Below are 13,109 nucleotides of genomic sequence, written 5' to 3'. Positions count from 1 at the left end.
ACACGCGCAACATCACCCATCACACACACCCCCCCCCCCCCCCCCACCCGACCCCCATCCCCGAGTACCCCTGTAACTGACTCCACCATGTGAGATATGACTGGCAGAGTTGTTTTTTCTCGTGAATACATTACCCCGATGGCATATGCTACAACATGCTTACAACCACTGACCAGTTGCCCCCCCTAGGATTTTTTTTATAGAAAACAGTTTTATTTTAATCAAGTTGGGGACAAGTGATACTTGTACAGATATTTTTCTAGAAAAAGTTAACTACGGCCTTGGATCCCAATCCAATATCCTCCCCGTCTGTAGCCTTATCACATCAGTCGTAATATGTTTGTCTTCCGGCCAACTTCCCGCAGCTGCAAAGTGCAACTTCAAGTAGTTGTTCCACGCAGTCTATTACTCCGAGGGTTTGTGCACGTACGACTGCGACAAGATGTTCACGCATGCCACCCCATGTCTGTCGAAGAAGGGAACTCCGTTCTCTCACTCCCTCACTTTATTCATTACTTGTATGTCCCGGGGCTTTTTGTACAAACGAAATGCAATTCCGTTCACCATTGTGTTTGTGATGACAGAGCAGGTTATCCGCTATTGTGTCCATCATTCTCCACAATGTTCATACTCTGGGGGCTACACGGCTACCACCTGCATCTGTAAATAGGGTTACTGATATTTTTATTTCAGAACAATGGGCGCCGATCTTGTAACAATTTACTCTATTTTTCGCAGTGATCTGTTCATGACGAGAAGCCAAAGGTGTGGGATATAATTTGTCGCTATCCCCCACTGCTTGTGAAATGCAGCTCAATGGATTTGTTGATGAGTACCGGCGATTGATTGAACAGATCGCGGGAATACAGCTGGAGTATTGCGGTGTGTGGTGGTGTTAAACAACAAGCACAAAACCAACACTTCTCACTTCCAACCACTTAGACACTCCACGGAACCTTCGCCTGTCTGGCTGGCTTCCCCTGCCTGGGTGACTTCCCCTGTCTGGATGACTTCCCCTGTCTTGTTGGATGACTTCCCCTGTCTTGTTGACTTCCCCTGTCTCCTTTACTTCCCCTGTCTGGCTGGCTTCCCCTGCCTGGTTGACTTCCCCTGTCTGGTTGACTTCCCCTGTCTGGTTGACTTCCCCTGTCTCCTTTACTTCCCCTGTCTGGCTGACTTCCCCTGTCTGGCTGGCTTCCCCTGTCTGGCTGACTTCCCCTGTCTGGCTGGCTTCCCCTGTCTGGCTGACTTCCCCTGTCTGGCTGGCTTCCCCTGCCTGGCTGACTTCCCCTGCCTGGTTGACTTCCCCTGTCTGGTTGACTTCCCCTGTCTGGCTGGCTTCACCTGTCTGGTTGACTTCCCCTGTCTGGCTGGCTTCCCCTGTCTGGTTGACTTCCCCTGTCTGGCCGACTTCCCCTGTCTGGCTGACTTCCCCTGTCTGGCCGACTTCCCCTGTCTGGCCGACTTCCCCTGTCTGGCTGACTTCCCCTGTCTGGCCGACTTCCCCTGTCTGGCTGACATCCCCTGCCTGGCCGACTTCCCCTGTCTGGCTGACTTCCCCTGTCTGGCCGACTTCCCCTGCCTGGATGACTTCCCCTGTCTGGCTGACTTCCCCTGTCTGGCTGACTTCCCCTGTCTGGTTGACTTCCCCTGTCTGGTTGACTTCCCCTGTCTGGCTGGCTTCACCTGTCTGGTTGACTTCCCCTGTCTGGCTGGCTTCACCTGTCTGGTTGACTTCCCCTGTCTGGCTGGCTTCCCCTGTCTGGTTGACTTCCCCTGTCTGGCCGACTTCCCCTGTCTGGCTGACTTCCCCTGTCTGGCCGACTTCCCCTGTCTGGCCGACTTCCCCTGCCTGGATGACTTCCCCTGTCTGGCTGACTTCCCCTGTCTGGTTGACTTCCCCTGTCTGGCTGACTTCCCCTGTCTGGCCGACTTCCCCTGCCTGGATGACTTCCCCTGTCTGGCTGACTTCCCCTGTCTGGTTGACTTCCCCTGTCTGGCTGGCTTCACCTGTCTGGTTGACTTCCCCTGTCTGGCTGGCTTCCCCTGTCTGGTTGACTTCCCCTGTCTGGCCGACTTCCCCTGTCTGGCTGACTTCCCCTGTCTGGCCGACTTCCCCTGTCTGGCCGACTTCCCCTGTCTGGCTGACTTCCCCTGTCTGGCCGACTTCCCCTGTCTGGCTGACATCCCCTGCCTGGCCGACTTCCCCTGTCTGGCTGACTTCCCCTGTCTGGCTGACTTCCCCTGTCTGGATGACTTCCCCTGTCTGGCTGGCTTCCCCTGTCTGGATGACTTCCCCTGCCTGGATGACTTCCCCTGTCTGGATGACTTCCCCTGTCTGGCTGGCTTCCCCTGTCTGGTTGACTTCCCCTGTCTGGCCGACTTCCCCTGCCTGGATGACTTCCCCTGTCTGGCTGACTTCCCCTGTCTGGCCGACTTCCCCTGCCTGGATGACTTCCCCTGTCTGGCTGACTTCCCCTGTCTGGCCGACTTCCCCTGCCTGGATGACTTCCCCTGTCTGGCCGACTTCCCCTGTCTGGCTGACTTCCCCTGTCTGGATGACTTCCCCTGTCTGGCTGACTTCCCCTGTCTGGCTGGCTTCCCCTGTCTGGCCGACTTCCCCTGTCTGGCTGACTTCCCCTGTCTGGCTGACTTCCCCTGTCTGGCTGACTTCCCCTGTCTGGCTGACTTCCCCTGTCTGGCTGACTTCCCCTGTCTGGCTGACTTCCCCTGTCTGGCTGACTTCCCCTGTCTGGCCGACTTCCCCTGTCTCCTTTACTTCCCCTGTCTGGCTGGCTTCCCCTGCCTGGTTGACTTCCCCTGTCTGGTTGACTTCCCCTGTCTGGCTGGCTTCCCCTGTCTGGTTGACTTCCCCTGTCTGGCTGGCTTCCCCTGTCTGGTTGACTTCCCCTGTCTGGCTGACTTCCCCTGTCTGGCTGACTTCCCCTGTCTGGCCGACTTCCCCTGTCTGGCCGACTTCCCCTGTCTGGCTGACTTCCCCTGTCTGGCCGACTTCCCCTGTCTGGCCGACTTCCCCTGTCTGGCCGACTTCCCCTGTCTGGCTGACTTCCCCTGTCTGGCTGACTTCCCCTGTCTGGCCGACTTCCCCTGTCTGGCTGGCTTCCCCTGTCTGGCCGACTTCCCCTGTCTGGCTGACTTCCCCTGTCTGGCTGACTTCCCCTGTCTGGCTGGCTTCCCCTGTCTGGCCGACTTCCCCTGTCTGGCCGACTTCCCCTGTCTGGCTGACTTCCCCTGTCTGGCTGACTTCCCCTGTCTGGCCGACTTCCCCTGCCTGGATGACTTCCCCTGTCTGGCTGACTTCCCCTGTCTGGCTGACTTCCCCTGTCTGGCTGACTTCCCCTGTCTGGCCGGCTTCCCCTGTCTGGCTGACTTCCCCTGTCTGGCCGACTTCCCCTGTCTGGCTGGCTTCCCCTGTCTGGTTGACTTCCCCTGTCTGGCTGGCTTCCCCTGTCTGGCCGACTTCCCCTGCCTGGCTGACTTCCCCTGTCTGGCTGACTTCCCCTGTCTGGCCGACTTCCCCTGCCTGGCTGACTTCCCCTGTCTGGCTGACTTCCCCTCTCTGGCTGACTTCCCCTGTCTGGCCGACTTCCCCTGTCTGGCCGACTTCCCCTGCCTGGATGACTTCCCCTGTCTGGCTGACTTCCCCTGTCTGGCCGACTTCCCCTGTCTGGCTGACTTCCCCTGTCTGGCTGACTTCCCCTGTCTCCTTTACTTCCCCTGTCTGGCTGACTTCCCCTGTCTGGTTGACTTCCCCTGTCTGGCTGGCTTCCCCTGTCTGGCTGACATCCCCTGTCTGGATGACTTCCCCTGCCTGGGTGACTTCCCCTGTCTGGCTGACTTCCCCTGTCTGGCCGACTTCCCCTGTCTGGCTGACTTCCCCTGTCTGGCTGACTTCCCCTGTCTGGCTGACTTCCCCTGTCTGGCCGACTTCCCCTGTCTGGCTGACTTCCCCTGTCTGGCTGGCTTCCCCTGTCTGGATGACTTCCCCTGTCTGGCTGGCTTCCCCTGTCTTGTTGGCTGACTTCCCCTGCCTGGTTGGCTGACTTCCCCTGTCTGGTTGACTTCCCCTGTCTGGCCGACTTCCCCTGTCTGTCCGACTTCCCCTGTCTGGCCTATTTCCCCTGTCTGGCCGACTTCCCCTGTCTGGTTGACTTCCCCTGTCTGGCTGGCTTCCCCTGTCTGGCCGACTTCCCCTGCCTGGCTGACTTCCCCTGTCTGGCTGACTTCCCCTGTCTGGCCGACTTCCCCTGCCTGGCTGACTTCCCCTGTCTGGCTGACTTCCCCTCTCTGGCTGACTTCCCCTGTCTGGCCGACTTCCCCTGTCTGGCCGACTTCCCCTGCCTGGATGACTTCCCCTGTCTGGCTGACTTCCCCTGTCTGGCCGACTTCCCCTGTCTGGCTGACTTCCCCTGTCTGGCTGACTTCCCCTGTCTCCTTTACTTCCCCTGTCTGGCTGACTTCCCCTGTCTGGTTGACTTCCCCTGTCTGGCTGGCTTCCCCTGTCTGGCTGACATCCCCTGTCTGGATGACTTCCCCTGCCTGGGTGACTTCCCCTGTCTGGCTGACTTCCCCTGTCTGGCCGACTTCCCCTGTCTGGCTGACTTCCCCTGTCTGGCTGACTTCCCCTGTCTGGCTGACTTCCCCTGTCTGGCCGACTTCCCCTGTCTGGCTGACTTCCCCTGTCTGGCTGGCTTCCCCTGTCTGGATGACTTCCCCTGTCTGGCTGGCTTCCCCTGTCTTGTTGGCTGACTTCCCCTGCCTGGTTGGCTGACTTCCCCTGTCTGGTTGACTTCCCCTGTCTGGCCGACTTCCCCTGTCTGTCCGACTTCCCCTGTCTGGCCTATTTCCCCTGTCTGGCCGACTTCCCCTGTCTGGCCGACTTCCCCTGCCTGGCTGACTTCCCCTGTCTGGCTGACTTCCCCTGTCTGGATGACTTCCCCTGTCTGGCCGACTTCCCCTGTCTGGCTGACTTCCCCTGTCTGGATGACTTCCCCTGTCTGGCTGACTTCCCCTGCCTGGATGACTTCCCCTGTCTGGATGACTTCCCCTGTCTGGTTGACTTCCCCTGTCTGGCCGACTTCCCCTGTCTGGATGACTTCCCCTGTCTGGTTGACTTCCCCTGTCTGGCCGACTTCCCCTGTCTGGATGACTTCCCCTGCCTGGGTGACTTCCCCTGTCTTGTTGGCTGACTTCCCCTTCCTGGGTGACTTCCCCTGTCTGGATGACTTCCCCTGTCTGGGTGACTTCCCCTGTCTGGATGACTTCCCCTGTCTGGCTTACTTCCCCTGTCTGGATGACTTCCCCTGCCTGGGTGACTTCCCCTGTCTGGCCGACTTCCCCTGTCTGGCCGACTTCCCCTGCCTGGCTGACTTCCCCTGCCTGGCTGACTTCCCCTGTCTGGATGACTTCCCCTGTCTGGATGACTTCCCCTGTCTGGGTGACTTCCCCTGTCTGGATGACTTCCCCTGTCTGGCTTACTTCCCCTACCTGAGTGACTTCCCCTACCTGAGTGACTTCCCCTGTCTGGCCGACTTCCCCTGTCTGGATGACTTCCCCTGCCTGGGTGACTTCCCCTGTCTTGTTGGCTGACTTCCCCTTCCTGGGTGACTTCCCCTGTCTGGATGACTTCCCCTGTCTGGGTGACTTCCCCTGTCTGGCTTACTTCCCCTGTCTGGATGACTTCCCCTGCCTGGGTGACTTCCCCTGTCTGGATGACTTCCCCTGTCTGGATGACTTCCCCTGTCTGGGTGACTTCCCCTGTCTGGATGACTTCCCCTGTCTGGCTTACTTCCCCTACCTGAGTGACTTCCCCTACCTGAGTGACTTCCCCTGTCTGGCTGACATCCCCTGCCTGGATGACTTCCCCTGTCTGGCTGACTTCCCCTTTCTGGCTGACTTCCCCAGTCTGGGTGACTTCCCCTGTCTGGTTGGCTGACTTCCCCTGTCTGACCACCATTCAAGTCAATAGTCAACTATAAAACTTTACGTAACCAACGCATAGATTACATAAGCCAGAGGAATAGGATATATTTTATTCATGAATATGTACAGTAAAAGTGCGGTTCTTGGTAAGGTAGGGTTCAAAGTCATGTCTCTCCATAGGCCTTGTGATCTACTGCCTGTCTACACCGAATCTGTAGACCGTTGCCTGCCAGTCTACTGCCTGTCTACACTGAATCTGTAGACGTTTGTCTGCCTGTCTACTGGGTGTCCACACTGAATCTGTAGACGGTTGTCTGTCTGTCTACTGGGAGTCTACACTGAATCTGTAGACGGTTGTCTGTCTGCCTGTCTACTGGGAGTCTACACTGAATCTGTAGACGGTTGTCTGCCTGTAGGTCTCGCCGGGTCGGAGGACGGTGCAGGGGAAGCTGGGCTGAAACAACGGAGGAAATAGGACGCATGATGGCACCACCGGTGTACTACTTGCCCTTCGCCTGATGAAATATGAATGACAGAAAAGAATTACACTACTAATAATATTCCCTCAGTAGAAATATCAAAAGTAAGATTTTTTACTCGGTCAGCCCACGTGGAAGGGGCTAGCAGATGACAAAACGTTCCTAACCTGGTAGTTGCGTTGACCCACCTCATTTACACTGTCTGGTTGGTGTTAGGCTTCAAGACAATAGCGTTCACTCACCTGATTCACTGTGCCTGGTTGAATAAGTGAGTGAGTATGGTTTAACGCCGCTTTTAGCAATATTCCAGCAATATCACGGCGGGGGACACCAGACATGGGCTTCACACATTGTACCCATGTCGGGAATCGAACCCGGGGATTCGGCGTGACGAGCGAACGCTTTAACAACTAGGCTACCCGACTGCTTCAAGACAGTTATGTCCACCCACCTGATTTACACTGTCTGGTTGATGTCAGGCTTCAAGACTGTTGTGTCCACCCACCTGATTCACACTGTCTGGTTGATGTCAGGCTTCAAGACTGTTGTGTCCACCCACCTGATTCACACTGTCTGGTTGATGTTAGGCTTCAAGACAGTTGCGTCCACCCACCTGATTTACACTGTCTGGTTGATGTTAGGCTTCAAGACAGTTATGTCCACCCGCCTGATTTACACTGTCTGGTTGATGTTAGGCTTCAAGACAGTTATGTCCACCCACCTGATTTACACTGTCTGGTTGATGTTAGGCTTCAAGACAGTTATGTCCACCCACCTGATTTACACTGTCTGGTTGATGTTAGGCTTCAAGACAGTTGCGTCCACCCACCTGATTCACACTGTCCGGGTGATGCTGGGCTTCAAGACAGTTGCGTTAACTCACCTGATTCACACTGTCTGGTTGATGTTAGGCTTCAAGACAGTTGCGTTAACTCACCTGATTTACACTGTCTGGGTGATGTTAGGCTTCAAGACAGTGGCGTCCACCCACCTGATTCACACTGTCTGGTTGATGTTAGGCTTCAAGACAGTTGCGTCCACCCACCTGATTTACACTGTCTGGTTGATGTTAGGCTTCAAGACAGTTGCGTTAACTCACCTGATTCACACTGTCTGGTTGATGTTTGGCTTCAAGACAGTTGTGTCCACCCACCTGATTCACACTGTCTGGTTGATGTTAGGCTTCAAACAGTAATGTCCACCCGCCTGATTTACACTGTCTGGTTGATGTTAGGCTTCAAGACTGTTGTGTCCACCCACCTGATTTACACTGTCTGGTTGATGTTAGGCTTCAAGACAGTTGTGTCTACTCACCTGATTTACACTGTCCGGGTGATGTTGGGCTTCAAGACAAAATGCTCCAAACTTCCCGTAGGTGGCGCCACCTTTGCCCTTGGCATCCAGATAGTAGCTGGTGTAGAGCATGACCGAGGGTTCTGTTGTGGACATTTCTAGGACACGGCCTGATGGGGGGTGCTCCACTCTGTAAATGAGGAGACACAGCGGGAAACTGAAGCTGATTGTAGGAATGATAAAATAATTCCATTTGAGAATTCCATTTAATCGGGAAGCCAGACTCGCTGACTTGCTTATATCTTATTACACACAAAGAAAGCATGTGTCCATCAGTATTAGCATCTTCCCGTGGCAAAGTCTATTAAAGTCCAGTTTCCACCCTTGCCGAACTAGGCTGGAATTTCAAGGCACCTGGATTAAAAACATGAACATATTTGCAAAATATCTGTCGACCGACAAAATAGCCTGCAGTCGACCGAAATCTGTAAAAATCCATGTTTTTTACGAACAAGATGTCTAGTTTGTTACGCGATTTTGACTGACTATGCATAGACTCGTTAGTCCAAGTCGGATATCTAACCTAGTTCGGCACGGGTGGAAACTTGACTCTTAGAGTCAGTTAACTTCCTTGCCTCGGCATCAGCTGAGTCCGATAAGAAATAAACAAAACAATATCAACAGTGTTTCCGTAGATATCCACTGTCTAAGGTACTGCGTTTGTCACTCCCACCTTGCCACGTGTTTCAGGGTCCCCGAATCCTCCAAGTTATAGCTGACAGTGTATCCTTTCTCTCCCGGAACTGACGTCATGTGATCACCCAGCCGCACCGGGCTCCGCAGGTCGTATGGGGTTCCAGCAACATCTTTTATTTCACCTTCGACAAATGCAAAACACAATCAGACAATTTCAAAAACTCTTCAAACATTCATACAATATACATCATCAATTTTGACAACGCGTGCACCAGCAACATCATACTGACGACATCATCCAGGCCACAGATCACCCATACAGTCTACAAGATTATATGCAGTATTACATGCAGATACATCGGAGAAACATCGAGACCTCTCAACATTCCCATCACAGAACACCACAGATGAACCAACAAACACGACTCTTAATGCGTCGTAGCAGATCACAGTCAGCAAAACCCCAGCCAGCAGATCAATTGGACCCCAGCCAGCAAATCCAGTGGACCTAAGACAGCGGATCCAGTGAACCCCAGTCACCAGATCCAGTGGATCCCAGCAATCAGATCCAGTGGACCCCAGCCACAACATCCAGTGGATCCAAGCAGCCAGGTCCAGTGGACCCCAGCGACCAGATCCAGTGGACCCCAGACACCAGATCCAGTGGACCCCAGCCAGCAAATCCAGTGGATCCAAGCACCTAGATCCAGTGGACCCCAGCCACCAGCTCCAGTGGATCCGAGCAATCAGATCCAGTGGCGCCCAGACAGCAGATCCAGTGGACCCCAGCCATCAGATCCAGTGGACCCCCAAACAGCAGATCTAGTGGACCCCAGCAACCAGATCCAGTGGACCCCAGCCATCACATCCAGTGGATCCAAGCAACCAGATCCAGTGGATGCCAGCCACCAGATCCAGTGGATCCAAGTAGCCAGATCCAGTGGACCCCAGCCACCAGATCCAGTGGATCCCATCCACCAGGACCTGCGGCCAGTCTCTACAGATACACGTTCTTTCTTCTCTGGGTATAGCAAGCCAGCGGCCAGTCTCTACAGATACACGTTCTTTCTACTCTGGGTATAGCAAGCCAGCGGCCAGTCTCTACAGATACACGTTCTTTCTACTCTGGGTATAGCAAGCCAGCGGCCAGTCTCTACAGATACACGTTCTTTCTACTCTGGGTATAGCAAGCCAGCGGCCAGTCTCTACAGATACACGTTCTTTCTTCTCTGGGTATAGCAAGCCAGCGGCCAGTCTCTACAGATACACGTTCTTTCTTCTCTGGGTATAGCAAGCCAGCGGCCAGTCTCTACAGATACACGTTCTTTCTTCTCTGGGTATAGCAAGCCAGCGGCCAGTCTCTACAGATACACGTTCTTTCTTCTTTGGGTATAGCAAGCCAGCGGCCAGTCTCTACAGATACACGTTCTTTCTTCTCTGGGTATAGCAAGCCAGCGGCCAGTCTCTACAGATACACGTTCTTTCTTCTCTGGGTATAGCAAGCCAGCGGCCAGTATCTACAGGTATACGTTCTTTCTTCTCTGGGTATAGCAAGCCAGCGGCCAGTCTCTACAGGTATACGTTCTTTCTTCTCTGGGTATAGCAAGCCAGCGGCCAGTCTTTACAGGTATATGTTCTTTCTTCTCTGGGTATAGCAAGCCTGCGGCCTGTCTCTACAGGTATACGTTCTTTCTTCTCTGGGTATAGCAAGCCAGCGGCCAGTCTCTACAGGTATACGTTCTTTCTTCTCTGGGTATAGCAAGCCAGCAGCCAGTCTTTACAGGTATATGTTCTTTCTTCTCTGGGTATAGCAAGCCTGCGGCCTGTCTCTACAGGTATACGTTCTTTCTTCTCTGGGTATAGCAAGCCAGCGGCCAGTCTCTACAGGTATACGTTCTTTCTTCTCTGGGTATAGCAAGCCTGCGGCCAGTCTCTACAGATACACGTTCTTTCTTCTCTGGGTATAGCAAGCCAGCGGCCTGTCTCTACAGATACACGTTCTTTCTTCTCTGGGTATAGCAAGCCAGCGGCCTGTCTCTACAGGTATACGTTCTTTCTTCTCTGGGTATAGCAAGCCAGCGGCCAGTCTCTACAGGTATACGTTCTTTCTTCTCTGGGTATATCTAAACATTAGGAGCGGGGAAGATATTGTTCTAGGAAGGAGGAGATATTTTTCAAAGGATGGGGAGGATTTAAGTAATTTATAGTAAATTCCTTTTGAACTATTGCGCAAAGTACTTCACCATGACTGTGTAAATTGATTTTTCAACGTTAACTCTGCATTAGAGACTAGCTACTTGTCGTTGTACAAATATGGGTTGTTTACACGTCTTCTGGACATTGTTCAACCAGCTATTGTCTCTTGGAGTTACAGAGTTATATATTTTGTTAAAGCTATGAACATATTGGGATATTTTAATAGGGTTATCATGAATATCCAGTTTGTGCCACAAATTAATAATTCTTTAACTATGGTTATGTGAAAAGGAAAACGACCCAATTCTTCATACACCATGAAGACTGGGGTTGACGCCCGGAGACCCGATGTCATTTTAAAAGATACCCTTTAGTTGTACACTTTCAATAGATTCCACTGTTTCGCAACCTCACACTTCAGAGCCATACATAAGAACTGGTGATGTCATGACATAAACGCCTTAGTATTGAGTCTAATGGAAGATGTATATTACGAGCCTTCTTAAGAAGAACATATACTGCTTGTGTTGCACTAGTAATAAGGTTCCTAATTGAAAACTTCAGTATTCTGTGTCTGTTTAATATAATCCCAAGATGACCGAGGTAGAACGACAAGTTAGATGTGTTACTGAGCCGCTGCCAAAGATGACAATTTTAGTTTAGGTACATTAACATCCACTTTCCACATTGAGCACTGATCATGAACAGCATTTAAAACTGATTGCAACTTCTCTGGGTCATCACTCTTATAAACAGTAGTGACGTATAACAGATTCGACCCACGACCTGGGGTATGACGTCATTCAGGTAGTCACCTCACCTGTCGGTATGAAGGTGTCGTCGAGGACGGCGTATGCATCAGAGTTGATTCTGACAACGTGGTCGTCAATGTGGCCTGCAGACTGACGGAAACAGAGGTAACACAAGTATCTTCCCCGCCAGTATTTACAACTAACCAGGAAAGATCGCTACCCTCCAAATCAACATATTCAGTGCCATATTTAGTAGCGGTGTGTTCACTTCCATTTTTAGCAACAGGGTATTGCCGTCTGTTTTAAATTAAGCAAATTTCTAATCAAATCGGTTGTAGTGAACTTAAAAATTTTTGTCCTGTATATAGATGTGACCCCTCAATGTCTTTAAATGATTGCGCAAACATATGTGTTTCTCGAAAACGAATTTAAAGCGACCAGTTCCAAATGTAAATAAGTAAGGTCGCGCTCCCATACTGTAGATATGTGATATTCTCTTCGTTTATGAGCGTTGATTGCTGCATATATTGTAATTACTTGCAGTATTGGTTACATTGTCATTATCTGAACACTTGTATATGGGTCAGTGGCCTGCGTTCAGTAACTACTCTTTGACACAGTATTTCTGACAGAACTGAAACCCTAGAAATCTTACATGTCCGGCCATGTTGAAGTAGGCGTGGTTTGTGAGGTTGATGGGCGTGGTCTTGGTGGTGCGAGCCTCGTACTGAATGAACAGTTGATTGTCATCCGTCAGCTCATACGTCACAGTTGTCGTCACCTCACCCGGGAAGCCCTCTTCACCGTCGTCGCTGACGTATCTCAGTTGAAGTTTCTTGCCGTCCACGACATTGGCGGTCCGCACGACTTTGTTGAAGCCTTTCACGCCGCCGTGTATAAAGTTGGACCCGTGGTTGGCAGCGAGGTTGTAAGTTTTTCCGTCCAAAGAGAATTTGGCTCCTGCTATACGATTAGCGACTCGTCCAATGACAGTGCCGATGTAGGGTGTGTTGTCTTGGTAACCTGGTGACGGGAATAGAACAACCAATCATCGTCAAAAGAGTATACAACGAGGAGGTGCAGGTGTTGCTAACGTAACATTGTCAGTTTTTCGTGTTCATAATTAGTTTATATATGTTGTGCTGTGTGTCATACGGGGCGGTCGGCTAGCCTAGTGGTTAAAGCGAAAACCCGGGTTCGATTCCCGACATGGGTACAATGTGTGAAGCCCATTTCTGGTGTCCCCCGCCGTGATATTGCTGGAATATTGCTAAAAGTGGCGTAAAACCATACTCACTCATTGTGTGTCATACACGGGTGCTTATTGTTGATCTTAATCTCCAATCAAATGTACATACGCTTTTCCCTTAACGAGCATCTGCGTCATTTGTCATAATAAAACACTTATCTTTGTCACGTGTGATATAAGCTTCGGGGCGGTGTGGAAGCCTAGTGGTTAAAGTGTTCGCTCGTCACGCCGAAGACCCCCTGTGAAACTCATGTCATGCTGTTCCCCGCCGTGATATTGCTGGAATATTGCTAAAAACGGCATAAAACCAAACTCACTCACTCATCCATATAAGCATCGGTCCAGTGACGACAGAATGAGAAGGTCTCACCCACAGCCCAGCTGGGGTTAGACTAGGTGTTGAGGGGCATCCATATCACAACCGCAGCCACTGCTACTGTCACCTTGCCTAGTTCATCCGACCAAGCTACTGGTTCCTTGCATTTTACTATGTGAATATAT

The 13,109-nt window shown here is 52.1% G+C and overlaps 2 protein-coding genes across 2 annotated transcripts in view; both read right to left on the bottom strand.

Annotated features, from left to right (window-relative positions):
- Positions 1-320: 320 nt before the first annotated feature.
- LOC139443874 (fibril-forming collagen alpha chain-like) lies at positions 321-5,977 on the bottom strand. The gene is made up of 6 exons (XM_071224766.1): positions 5,837-5,977; positions 4,462-5,652; positions 3,734-4,362; positions 3,208-3,634; positions 1,214-2,554; positions 321-365 (listed from the first exon to the last, which is right to left on the bottom strand). Exons 1-6 carry the CDS (start codon positions 5,975-5,977, stop codon positions 321-323), a joined length of 3,774 nt encoding a protein of 1,257 aa, XP_071080867.1.
- A 62-nt stretch (positions 5,978-6,039) lies between these two features.
- Positions 6,040-13,109, bottom strand: part of LOC139442925 (galactose mutarotase-like) — an 11,001-nt gene continuing 3,931 nt past the window's right edge. The window contains exons 3-7 of the mRNA XM_071223848.1: positions 12,015-12,382; positions 11,428-11,509; positions 8,449-8,593; positions 7,737-7,905; positions 6,040-6,397 (exon numbers count right to left, since the gene is read on the bottom strand). Coding sequence (XP_071079949.1) covers positions 6,314-6,397; positions 7,737-7,905; positions 8,449-8,593; positions 11,428-11,509; positions 12,015-12,382 — 848 coding nt within the window. The 3' untranslated portion in view covers positions 6,040-6,313. The remainder of the gene's footprint in view (positions 6,398-7,736; positions 7,906-8,448; positions 8,594-11,427; positions 11,510-12,014; positions 12,383-13,109) is intronic.

This window comes from Haliotis cracherodii, unplaced genomic scaffold (genome assembly GCF_022045235.1).
Source record: "Haliotis cracherodii isolate W230 unplaced genomic scaffold, xgHalCrac1.p SCAF_5, whole genome shotgun sequence".
Taxonomy (NCBI): domain Eukaryota; kingdom Metazoa; phylum Mollusca; class Gastropoda; order Lepetellida; family Haliotidae; genus Haliotis; species Haliotis cracherodii.
The sequence above is the reverse complement of the archived record's forward strand: the minus strand, read 5'-3'. Positions and strand labels throughout refer to the sequence as shown.